The sequence below is a fragment of the Lipotes vexillifer genome, unplaced genomic scaffold, assembly GCF_000442215.2.
Source record: "Lipotes vexillifer unplaced genomic scaffold, Lipotes_vexillifer_v1.1 scaffold763, whole genome shotgun sequence".
Taxonomy (NCBI): domain Eukaryota; kingdom Metazoa; phylum Chordata; class Mammalia; order Artiodactyla; family Lipotidae; genus Lipotes; species Lipotes vexillifer.
Genome location: NW_006770909.1, coordinates 1,926,580 through 1,940,350, shown reverse-complemented (window position 1 = coordinate 1,940,350; position 13,771 = coordinate 1,926,580). Strand labels below are relative to the sequence as shown.

Genomic DNA, 13,771 nt, shown 5'->3' with positions numbered 1-13,771 from the left:
TCCCGTTGCGGAGCACAGGCTCCGGACGCGCAGGCTCAGCGGCCATGGCTCACGGGCGCAGCTGCTCCGCGGCATGTGGGATCTTCCCGGACCAGGGCATGAACACATGTCCCCTGCATCGGCAGGCGGACTCTCAACCACTGCGCCACCAGGGAAGCCCGGACACATAGTTTTTGAAGGCAAAATCCTACTGTGTCCCCCTTTGCCCGGCAAAGTAATAAAACTATCCTTTTCTACCTCATGCCCCCCCAAAAAAAATACAGCTTTATTTAAGCATGACATGACATGGAATATAAATCCACAAATATGTGCATATTTAAGAAATTATCCAATATATACTGTATCCCTTTAGCACTCTTATGATTGTGGAATATTTCAGGTGGCCTTTCAATTTACAACTACTAATCATGGCTTCATTTTACTAGATTGTAAAGCACTCTAAAATATATTCACTTTAAAATCACTGTATATCTTAGTTAGAAATAACTGTCTCTGGCTCCCTGCTGGTTGTTTGGCCTGGGGCAACCCGGCACTGAGCCTATGCAGGCTCTTTGGTGGGGCTGATGGCAGACTCTGGGGGGGCTTACACCAGGGAGTGCTTCCCAAAGCTTCTGCTGCCAGTGTCCTTGTCCTCACGGTGGGACACAGCCACCCCCTGCCTCTGCAGGAGACCCTCCAACACTAGCAGGACTCTGCTAAGGCAGATACGTGGACACTGAGGTGTCTGGCAGAGGCCCCCAGGCTGTGTGGAAGGGTGCATGGTCCTGATGCTCCCCTCTGAAACCTGTTCCAGTGGCCAGAGGCTCTGAAGGGGACCCCTAATGGCTACTGCAATCACAAGGCACCTCCCTGTCACCCCTGAGCCCCCCCCAGGACACAGGGTTGTCCTGTGCGTGGGTTCCCACTTAAGGTCTACATTTCCGACAGATGATGACACTGAAGCAGAAGAGATTTGCTTTGGTTAAATGTGACTCGAGTTGCAAGGAAAAACCCACGATCCATAAACTCAGTGAATCACTGGGCCACCCTGCCCTGAAGCTGGGGATCAAGAATTTTACTAAAGTTAGATGTAGTCACACATCCTAAAAACTAGTTGCAAGGCTTCCCTGGTGGTGCAGTTGTTGAGAGTCCGCCTGCCAATACAGGGGACACGGGTTCGTGCCCTGGTCCGGGAAGATCCCACATGCCACAGAGCGGCTGGGCCCGTGAGCCATGGCCACTGATCCTGCACGTCTGGAGCCTGTGCTCCGCAACGGGAGAGGCCACAATGGTGAGAGGCTCACGTACCACAAAAAAACAAACAAACAAACAAAAAAAACTAGTTGCAGAGATTGATAACTGAACCAATATAGAAAGGAATACAGTAAGGACACCCAGAATTCCTGAAGCCACCCGAGGACCCTGGACACACTGAGAACGATCAAGTGGGAAGAGGGGAAGGCCTGGATCCTGGGTAACAAATGCTTCTAAGTCACTGACCCAACCAAATGGGGAATTGTCCTCCTTTTGTCCTTTTAGTGTCAGGAAAAAAAAAATCTTGATTTTTTTAGCTACTCTTTGTTGAGGTTTTTGTTTGCAGAAGCCCAAGCAACCAAATGCTACAGTTCTCACGGCCCTGCTCCTTACCAGACAGCCCAGGATGCCTGTTTAAAGGAAATCAGGGAAGAAAAGAGGATTAAGTGGAATTTACTGACAGCTCTGGAATAAAGGAGCCTCCCCCAAAATAACAGGACAAGTGAATACATAGTCAAAATAGCTGAAAATGCCCACCTAGAAGAGGTGTTTCACCTGCTCCCACGGAGCACACACAGAGCCAGGCCCCATCTCAGGGTCCAGATGAGGAAAATGAGGCACACGAAATGAAGTTCCTTATCTGACATCACAACAGAGCTTGCCTGCACTGCCTAAGTGTCAGGCTACGTTACCAGGATACACCAACGTAAGGACACAGTGTTTGCTTCCCCAGGACTTCCTAGAAATTACAGCAGGACAAGAGATGTCACCTCATGGGATGGGAAACGAGAGCCGGGCAGGCTCCCCAGAGGCGGCATGTGATTTGGAGCTGGGAGACAGACACAGGTGTCTAACAGAGGAGATCAAAACCACTTTAATCATTCATAAAGCAGACTGGACGCCTGGGCCTTAGACCTGCAGTGTGGCAATCGGCCCCAGGGAAACCCCTAGCTCTGGAGGACACATCTCAAAGTAGAAGAAGGTATACCCAAAGGCAACTGTTTGGAAACACAAAATATAGTTAGAAGTTTCACCTTCTAAAAATGTCAGTGCTGGGCTTCCCTGGGGGCCCAGTGGTTAAGAATCTGCCTGCCGATGCAGGGGACACGGGTTCAAGCCCTGGTCCCGGAAGATCCCACATGCCGCAGAGCAACTAAGCCCGTGTGCCAAAACTACTGAGCCTGTGCTCTAGAGCCCATGAGCCACAACTACTGAGCCCACATGCCACAACTACCGAAGCCTGCCAGCCTAGAGCCCATGCTCTGCAACAAGAGAAGCTGCCACAATGAGAAGCCCACGCACTGCAACAAAGAGTAACTCTCAGTCGCCGTAACTAGAGAAAGCCCGCGCACAGCAACAAAGACCCAATGCAGCCAAAAATAAATAAATAAATAAAATTGTCAGTGCCTACGCTTGACCACATTAGAGGGACTGAAGAGATGACAGGTAAAGTGAGCTGCCTGTGCCGGAAAGAAAGAACAAATGATGTCTGTGGTCCTGGGAAATTTTTAAAAAGCTAAAGAAACAAATGGAACACACCTTTAACAATTCTGATATTTGCTTAAATCCCATAAAAATAAAGACAAGTTCTTTAAATGAGAAAAAAAAAAAAAAAGAGAAATAACTGTCCCTGAATTCTTAAAGGGAATCTTAAGTCCTGTGTTAGGATTGGGTAGGCAATATTGGAATTTGTAATTCAAAGAAAACTTGATGCATGAAATTGAGTGCATCCTACTTCTTCATACCTGGCATCCTGAGTAAATTAATGTCTTTTTAAAGAATTTCTTCATAAAATGAATTATCAAATCTGTGCTCAAATACCAATGACAAGCAGGTAATTTCCTGTAATACATTTTGAAAGGTACTCTGCTTTTTTAGTTAAATAAGCCATGTCTTAAAATTTTTCTATCCTACATCAGAGGAAAAGTGAAATGGATGACCGTTAGACCACTTTTGTATACCACAAATTGGGAAAAGAACCTGGTAACAAAAAAGAGAAGAGATTTCTTTATCTCATGGAAAGTGTTAAGTATTACCATTTTGAGGTCTTTATTTTATAACCAGAATAGAAAATATTTTTGAAAAATAATAAACTCAAGTTGTTTACATTTATCTTTTGATTTTGGAATTAAAATTATATAGTGTTTCAGAATTCTGTATCTGAGAATTATACTGTATTTCACAAAGTGTTTAATTGATACAAATAGGAAGAGAATTATGTCTCTGGTTAAGTTTTAGAGTCTTTGGAGGTTTCTGCAATTATAGAGTAAAATGCTTCATCACTTCAGGAGCTATTTCAATCACTTTTTGAAAACTATATCTGCATCCATAGGCAAAGGAATTTTATTATCTCTGAATTACAATTTGGAATGTCATGAGTTATTTCATAGGACAAAGTTTGTTAAATGAGCACTGGCAGTGTCATTAGTGTTTCGCTCTTGAACTCAAGTACAAGTCAGCTCTATTTAAGTCACCATTTGCAGGAGCCAGAAATAAATGTGCAGTTAAAATGGTGCCATAAGTTAATTAGAATGGAATTAGAAGGAAAGTGGGCAATTTAGGAACATAAGAATTGCTGTACCGAATCAGACCAATGGTTCTCCTGGTTTAATATCCAGCCTCCAGCAGCTGTACTTGTTCATTTCTAAAGCTTTAAAAGAAAAGAAAAAGACTGCATAATTCACCTAGACAAGTGTGCCATCTGTGATCTGGAGAAATTTTCTTCCTGACCTCTTTCAAATAATACCCTAAAGCAAGAGGTTTCAATCCTGTTATGATATTGGCTTAGCTTGAATAGCTCTGGTTATTAATAACTCTTATTAAATCATCCAACTCCTACATAAAATCAACTAGTTCATCAAGAAGCTGTTTATCTCTATAGCCCCTGAATCATGGTTGAATATTTGTGCATCTGTGATAAATTAGGAATTTATGGTACTTATTCAACACAAGTTCTTGTTGGCAAAATCTGCCTCTAGTTAACCAAGCTGGATGAATGCCTGCTTCACTTTCCAAATTCTAGGGGTTCACAGGCTTTTGGCCAAAAAAAAAAAAAAAAAGTGTATCTGCTATCACTACTCCCAACTTCCTACCCATTAATAATATACAGAAGGTATTTGAATGATGAAGAATTCTGTAGGTTAAACTTTTAGAAAAGTTCAACTGGAGTTTTTCTTATATGACTTTGCTTAAGTTAGATGAATCTAAGAGAAAGGAATGAATTATCCCTATCACTTTAGTCTTCCTTTTATGATACAAGTATCTGTGACTAATTTCTAGGTTCCTTGATTATTCTAGATACCACCTCCGGGTCAATATTTCTAAAATGTTATGTATACAATAAACCATCTAGCAAAGAATCCCTCAAGAATTGTAAATGCCTACAAGCTAAAGTCTAAACCATTTTCCTAGACTGTCAGATCTTACTGCTATAACACTTATATCCTAAAGATATAATTCTAAAAGGATCTCCTCTATCTTAGAATCCAAGAAAACTAGTTTTTTCATTGCTATTTGAACTAAGAAAACACTTATTATTTATACTATGTTAATTCTGTTCCCTTTCTCTAGCACTCCAAACTTCTCTCTGTGGTTCAGTTCCTTATTTTTATTCCTTACTTCAGCTAAAATCGCATTCCTTTAGGTAATTCCCTCTTCTGACAATTTTTGTCCCTTTGTTTATGCTTGATTTAGTCTACCATATACTGTTGGTTCTTTGTTTTCATGGATGTCCTTGATTGTAAATTCCCTGAGGGAAACTATGTTTTCCATATTTATTTGTGTTTCTAGAGCCCAGGCAGGGTCTGACTCATAATAATAGCATACAAATATATTAAAGAAAAATCTTTAGAATTACCAGTGACTATCTAGACAGTCACTTCCAGAATGTTTACTCTTTGAGTTTCTGTTTGTGTGACCTAGGCAATAATATATTATTGAGTCCTACAAGGTACAAAATAACCAAAAATCATAAATTTATGAAAAATAGAGCCAAGTGTTACTGACTTAAAAATCACAAAGATATGGGAAACAGCACAAAAAGAGAATCTGAAGGTTCTAGACTCCTGATGTTAGAAAATGAAGGAATTCCAAGCACAAGTAATAGCTAGACAAGACAGGAGGTAAAATAGAGGAGGGAATCACTAAGGAACTGCCCCTAATTCCTGTTGGTTGGCCCATGAAGAGAATACCTGAAAGTAATTTTGGAAATATGGGTGGCAGCATGTTCACTAACCTTTATTGAACTAACTCACTGGGGAATTATTGAAAGATTTTTAATCAGTGAACAGATCTGTAAGAATGTAAGATCAACTTAAAAATGAGACTTAGGGCAGTTCCCTAGGGTAACGAGGTTATTACATACTAAGGAAATGTGTAATCAGTCCCAAATTTAAACACATGTTTAAGTGTGAAGAAAATATAAGCATTCTAGAATAGAATATATTTTTCTCCCTGTATGTTAGGCAGAAATGTGTGTAATAACTTCTTTAAATTTTAATTCCTACAATTTTAACTAACATAGTGCTTCAAGGTGCTGAAAACATTCAACCCAGTTCATTTATGCTTGACATCATCAAACAAATCCACAATTTTTCTTTTTCCACAATTTTCCTGACTTTTTAAAAGCTCTTATTGGTTTTTGAGAACTATATATATATATATATATATATATATATATTTTTTTTTTTTAATCTATCATTGATTTCAGTAGAACTATAATGCCTCTCTTTAATTTTTTAGAAATCCAAATGGGACCCAAAACAATAGTACAAGATGGCCTGTCTTCAAAAGCAATGAACAAAAATATTTAACCTTGAATACAGAGTCACCAAGAGTATACACTAAACTACGTGCTCAACAATGCCGATTCTGGACACTATTTTTTCCCAAAGTCTTGGAAATGACAGGTGTGTGTTGTTTTTTGTTTTGTTTTGTTTTAGTATTTGGTTAAATAATTGGTTATGGGTTATGTAAAAGGGGGAAAAAGTAGACTATTCATGGCACAGTGATAATGTTCATCTGTGACTTTACAATTAATTGATTCCAATATGTACATTATTTTAACAACCTTCTTCCATCAAGTTTAGATATGTTTTGAGGGCTTACTATATAAGCAGCACCTTAGCAGTTAAATAAAGAAAGCAAAACTAGGAATTTTTCCCTAAAGGAACATGAAACCTAGCAGTGGAACTAAAATAGGGCACTCTCGCTATTCAGCCAATTTTTGTGGAATTAACTAATGGATAAATGAAAAAATAAATATATAAAATAAACAATGTATAGTTGTTTATTTTATATATTTATACTCAAAAAGATGCAAAACAAATTTAGTGGTACAGATGTAGAGAACAAACGTATGGGGGAAAGTGACGGGGGTGGTGGTTGTGGTGGGATGAATTGGGAGGCTGGGATTGACATATATACACTAATATGTATAGAATAGATAAGAATTCATAAGAAAAAAAATAGTGATAAATAGTAGAACCCTTGATTTCTAAGGGGGAAAAAATCTCTAAAATTTACATATTTAAAAACACAATCCGGGGCTTCCCCGGTGGCGCAGCGGTTGAGAGTCCGCCTGCCGATGCAGGGGACGCGGGTTCGTGCCCCGGTCCGGGAAGATCCCACATGCCGCGGAGCGGCTGGGCCCGTGAGCCATGGCCGCTGAGCCTGCACGTCCGGAGCCTGTGCTCCACAACGGGAGAGGCCACAACAGTGAGAGGCCCACGTACTGCAAAAAAAAAAAAAAAAAAAAACACAATCCAAATATTTCTAAATATTCTAAGCTTGGAGATATTTAAGACCACCTACATACATTACATAATACAATAAAAAAGTAGTAATTTAGTTAACTACTCTTCAGGAAGTGATTACTTAGATTTGTATAAGGAAATACTAGGAAAATTTTTCAGATTATCCTACTATTTCAGAATTCATTGGTAAGAAGATATTTGGCTAAACTTGAACAACCAACATGAATGATCACATTTTCTGTGAGAAAAATGACGTACATATACAATTCACTCCTTCCTTTTTTTTTTTTTTTTTTTTTTTTTTTTTAATGTCAGCTATTTATAACTGATGTGGCTCCTCAGGTCTGTTTTCCATATTTTTCAAATAAAAGTAATTGACTTTCAATCACCAGACACATTGCTAACTAGTTCCTTTATACTTTACCATTCTGTTCATCAGAACATTCCACAATTTTCAGGCTACATAATAGATATCACAATACAGTAGATGTTTTAGTTTTTTCTTTAGAGCGGTTAAGGGTTAGTTTCAGGCAAATATGGGCATCTCAGAGTTGTATTCAATTGTTTAATATGGCTTTTGATTCTCAGATTTTACTCACCAAAATTATAATTATGAACTCATCTGTTTGGGAAACATTACTGATAGACCAGTTCTCTGTGCCTCACTAAATGCTCTGTGGCACAATATATATCAGAGATGGGCTTCTGCATCCCTTGGCAGAACTACAGTGCTGCCCTTGTGTCCTCTGGGTGTGAATAGCAATGAGGTAACACATTTAATCTGCCAAGAGACCAGAAGAGGTACCATTTAACAAATCACAGACTACATATTCTCAATCATTACTTAAAATATTTTTAAATGAGAGGGTCATAATTTGAAGGGAAATAAGGTGGGGTAGGGGCAAATTTTAAATGACTAATTTATTATAAACCGAACTGAGTCATTGTTGTTCAAGCAAATGTGGTGTACTGTGATGTATTTGTTGGTAAAATAAAATTTCAATATCAGCAATTTTTGAAAATGTACTTCAAACTCTCTATCTCTAAATACTCAACTACTATAAAGCAGGTTGAATAAACAAACTCCTAAATTTTTAGCTAGATGCTGCTCCATCCTACACAAGGCTGAACAACTTTCTAGTGTAAGCAATACTGAGCTGTATGGAAATACCATACCTTGCTCTGGGATACTTCCAGTGTGTCTTGAAAACATAATTTTATATTTTAGCACTATTTTTTCAGATAATTCCCCCAAAGGAATTATATGAAATATATTTAATAAAATTTAAAGTAAATGCATGATATAATTGTTATAACATCAACAGTGTATTCATTAATAATAAAAATGTTTACATTTAAACAAACAGAACCAGTTTGAAATGCCATGTTTTTAGGTTTTATAAACAACTGATATAAAGGGACTAAAAGATTAAGAAAATATGTTCTTACCATACCTTATAGTTTTCAAGTCACAAAACTTCAAACATTTTAATTTTCAATGTCCTGAAAATTGTAGTTATTCAGATGACCTGTGCTGAAGTTTTTATGGAAATATTACTTTTTTTTAAAAAAGATAACTTTACAAGTAAAGGAAAATTTCAAAAAATAACTAGTGACTGGATTTCTTAAAAGGAGAAATGTTTACCTCACTCATGATGGAAGCCCAATAGATCTTATAAGTACCATTTGAGCAGTTGTTTACATCTGAGCAATAAATATTCTCAAATAAAATGATCCTTAAGACTTCTTTAAACACATAAATTCTAGCACTTAACTTTCAGACTATACTTCAGCACACAGCTAGGCTGTTATTGCATACACCTGCAAGAAATAAAATACAATATTTGTTTCAACTGTTATCAAATTCAGATTTTTCACTAAGAATATAACTCCACAGTATCTCATAATCATTAGAAAAAAGAAAAGAAAATAGAGAAATGAGGCATTCAATGTCAATAAAATATCAATATTTTTCATTAAAATTGAGAAAGTAAATTTATTTAAAGGAAAAAATATTTAACATTCACATCTTCCCAGTAAAAAAGAGTATCAGATCCAGTGGTTCCTCCTTTGACCTTTGAATACATCATGAATCAAAGTGTTGAATAAATCATGAACCAAAGTGTTCTTTAGTTGTTGCTTGCTACAACTAAAGAAGACCACATGTAAATTTAAGAGCTGAGATACCACTTGGATTGGTCACTTTGGAACCTCATATACTGCTATATGCTAATCATTTAGCAAGAATGGCAAACAAAAATGAGATAGTGCAAAGGTGGTTTGAAGAAAAAAAATCAAGCTAGTTTTGCTGATTTCATATTTGAGTTTTCCATTCTTTGTTAAAAGCAAAACAAAATGAACAAATAAACAAAGGCTTTGGGTAACTTGATAATCAAATTAAATGTTCTATTTGTTTCACTGTAAAAGTACGTGAAGTCTTCAGAAAGCCCAGCCTGAGTTTATCGTAGTTCACTCTACTGTCTCACCATACACCCAAAATTATAAAAGGACAACTAGTAAGTTTGTGATCTACTCCATAAAGGATTATGAAATCCTTTGCAATTTCAATAACTCATTGACAAACAGGAAAATAAGCAAGTAAAGAGGACAGAAGATATTTTTAATGAGCTCTCAAAGTATAGGAAATATGTTATTTTTTAATCAAAATGTTCAGCACCATTAAATATCAATGTAATGTCTTCTAACTTCATCTCCAATAACTGTTTGGGGTTGACTCACCTCTCTTATGTTCTGTCCTAACTCCTCAGACTTGGCTAAATAGACTCAGCTCTGGTGAAATATTGCTCACCGTTTTTTAATTGACAAGACAAAAAACAAATTTCATTACTATCCCTCTTTCTGTAGGGAAGAGAGCCTGATATTCCCCCAAATGAGACACAATGTGGGCAAAACGAAGGTCACCAAAGTCCTGAAAAAGTTGTGTCAATATGTTTATGAACTACTGATATTGATCTAGCTGTACACTGATTCAATAAAATGCAAATTTAGGAATAAATTTTTATAACAAGGGCAGTAAATTCATTTCCAGAGCTCCCCATAGATGCATATAACTTGATTTCACAATGTAAGCACCATCTCATTTATCCCTCATGGCAACATTGCAAAATAGGGATTACCAACTCCATTTACATTTGGAAAACTAATTTGAAAAGTTAAGAATTTTTTTTTATGTCACTAATATCATAATTGATCAAGCTGGAATTTCAACCCATGTCACTCCAAAGCCTATACTGATATTCTTTTCTTTATTTCACACTGCAGCACGCTGTTAACTACAAAACAAATAGATCTACATCTCACCGATGATGATAAATCTATAGCCACTTAAGTAGTGTTCCAGTTTTGGAGGAATAAAAGAAGGAGGGGGAGGAGAAAAACTTCTAATTTTGGTTTTGACTTATGACAAAGGACTCAGGATTTTTATTGTCTTTTTATTATGGTATATTCAGTTCCTTTGGATACTGTTAGAAAATAATTAAATGTTTTGAACTTTATTGTCTCAATCAATGTCCAGTACTTCTAAAGTAAAAATGTACTCAGGTTTTTGCACTAAAAAGTAAACTATTTTAATAATTAAATTGTATAGATATTTGATTATGACACATAAGGAAATAAATTTATATTTATATGAATCAATGGATTTGGTATCATTCCATGAAGAGGAAATGAAAATCAGATATATGACCTTTTCTCTAAATATTAAAATTCATGGTCTAAATGTTAAATTACCAGTCATTTATTTGTTATGTTAAAAATTTTGTTTTTTCAGAATTTTAGAGTCCTTATTTTGTGTAAATAACATTTAAAACAGCATTTAATTATCATAAAAAAGAACATAAAAGTGGATCATTTGGTATGATATTTAACATCTTTCTTCCACATTTAATGTTTTTGACTCTTCAGAAAAATTGTTTTATTCACAAAAAATTATAGCCATTGACTTTTAAAAGACATTTTACATAAAAATAGGACATTTTTGTATAAATTCTTAAATATTTATCCAATGTCCAAGCATTGTGAACATTTGAGAACTAAATATATCTTAAATTACAGGGGATCTCTTAATGGCTGTACAAATGTTTTAAATATTTTGATTTTCATATAAACTAAAAACAAATCACTGAATGTGCTCCATTGTGATAACATGAGTGAAGGCACTTTTTCATATACATTATAATGTAGTATGCGATCACATGAACTTTCTTCTCCAAATTAACATCCTACAAAGTTATAATTTTAGAAAATTCCTAACTGAAAAGTATACATTAAAAAATTGTCAGTTCCCGGGCTTCCCTGGTGGCGCAGTGGTTGAGAATCTGCCTGCTAATGCAGGGGACACAGATTCGAGCCCTGGTCTGGGAGGATCCCACATGCCAGGGAGCAACTAGGCCCGTGAGCCTCAACTACTGAGCCTGCTTGTCTGGAGCCTGTGCTCCGCAACAAGAGAGGCCGCGATAGTGAGAGGCCCGCGCACCACGATGCAGAGTGGTCCCTGCTTGCCACAACTAGACAAAGGCCTCACACAGAAACAAAGACCCAACACAGCAAAAATAAATTAATTAATTAATAAACTACTACCCCCAACATCTTCTTTAAAAAAAAAAAATTGTCAGTTCTTATTTTCACAATAGTTGAAATCAGTTAAAATTTTGTTTTTAATTCAAAGACTATAGCTCAGCATCCTAAAAGTTTAAAAAGTAAAAGAACTACAAATGTATAAAATACCTATAGATTTAAATAAACTATCTTCTAGCTTTATTATATCTATTTATATTATGAACATAAATATATGGTTTTAAAAGTTTGTAATTTAAGAGTTTCTGTTGTTCACAGACTTTATTCTTTAATATAGTACACTTTCAAATAAATCAAGATTTCAAGGTTTTTGTAGTACATAAACCCTTTTTGATTCATTGCCTCACATTATTTCTGGTATAAACACTCCTCTCCCCTGGCACATACATATACTTTGCAAATTGCTGGAGATTTTCTTAATCACCCTTCTAATTTGCAAAGCAATTAATAAACTTCTATCATATAGTACAATAGTTTCAATAAGTTGCTTTCAATGACCAGGCATTGTTTGGAATTAAAATATATTGATACATGATGAGTGTAGAATCTATACAGAATGCCAATTACAAAGTTGTCCTTATGCATTAATAAATATTCATATATAAACATTTTTATCAGAAATAATACTCCACTATATAATTATATATGTAAATGAGATGCATTAAATGAGATTTTTGCTATGCCTAGGAGAGTCAAGAGAAGAATAATATTTATACATCTTCTCAGAAACTAAAGCAAATATATGTAATGTAACATAATTTGACATAATACATGAACTGATTTTTTTGCATTTATGTTATATATATTTTATACATATATATTATTTGCATTTTCATATAATATATAAAAATTCAATTAAAATCTTTTCAGGTAGTGAGAGAAGTTGATAATAAATAATGAATAAAACATTGCTGTAGGGCTTCCCTGGTGGCGCAGTGGTTGAGAGTCCACCTGCCGATGCAAGGGACGTGGGTTCGTGCCCCAGTCTGGGAAGATCCCACAAGCCGCGGAGCGGCTAGGCCTGTGAGCCATGGTCTCTGAGCCTGCGTGTCCGGAGCCTGTGCTCCGCAATGGGAGAGGCCACAACTGTGAGAGGCCCGTATACCACAAAAAAACAAAAACAAAATCGCTGTACAGTGTATTTGGAGAAAACGGCAACTGCAATCAAAATTTTTTTTCAATGAACGTAAACAGAGATTAAAATTTAGATTAATACAACTCATTTCACGTTTTACAGGAAATATTGATGAAGCAGAACGAGAATGGAAAGCAGGATTCCATCGGTGGAACAATTACATGATGGACTGGAAAAATCAATTTAATGACTACACTAGCAAGAAAGAAAGCTGTGCAGGTCTCTAATTAATAGATTTACCCTTTATAGAACATTCTTCTTCCTGTAGATCAAGGCAAAAATATCTGTGGTTCTCTTACACACCTGGTAAGAAAGCTACTATATAGCTGGAACAAAAATGCCAGAAGGATAATATCGATTTCTCACATCTTTCACTTAGTATTGTACCTAACATTTCAAAACCTAAATGGCTAGAACAAGTTTAATTAAATTTCACATTATAAAGTTTCACAATTAATTATATGCATATTAAAACAATTTGCAGCTTCAAACTCTCTTTCCTGAATAACTTTAAGATTTTTTTTTTCCCTAAGAAGTATCTTTGTTCTTTTTCCAGTCTCAACTTTATTTTATTACCACTCATAAAAGGTATCTTTTAAAAATGGATAAGGTCTTGAAACATTAGATACTATAATTTACAATATTTCTTCCTTTAACTAATTTATGCATTTAATGTTAATATGATATATTAAAACAAACAGAAAATAATTGGCTTTGATTTTTTTATATAAAGGCAAGAGAATTTATTTATTTAAGAGAATCTTAAAATAACAGACTTGGTCACTTGGAAACACCTTATGATAGAAACAAAATGTTACTACCAAGAGACAAAATGTAAAAGAATATAATTATTTATATTTTGTATTTTTAAAAATATGTATGCTTGGAGTCCTCAAATTATATTCCTCATTCTTTCAACTCTTTTTTTCCTCACTTCCCCACTCCCCAACTCTCCTCAAACATGCCCACATGTAAATTACTTTTCCGGTAACTCAAAAATTAAAAAATGTGGATGAGCAGAAGTCTAAATGAACAACTTCAGAAGTCATGTACC

At 35.7% G+C, this 13,771-nt stretch overlaps 1 protein-coding gene across 1 annotated transcript in view; it reads left to right on the top strand.

The window, feature by feature from the left end:
• Positions 1-13,429, top strand: part of BCHE (butyrylcholinesterase) — an 88,976-nt gene extending 75,547 nt beyond the window's left edge. Inside the window, exons 3-4 of the mRNA XM_007446421.1 lie at positions 5,974-6,140; positions 12,820-13,429. Of these exons, the coding sequence (XP_007446483.1) occupies positions 5,974-6,140; positions 12,820-12,944 (292 nt within the window). The 3' untranslated portion in view covers positions 12,945-13,429. The remainder of the gene's footprint in view (positions 1-5,973; positions 6,141-12,819) is intronic.
• The last annotated feature ends 342 nt before the right edge of the window (positions 13,430-13,771 follow it).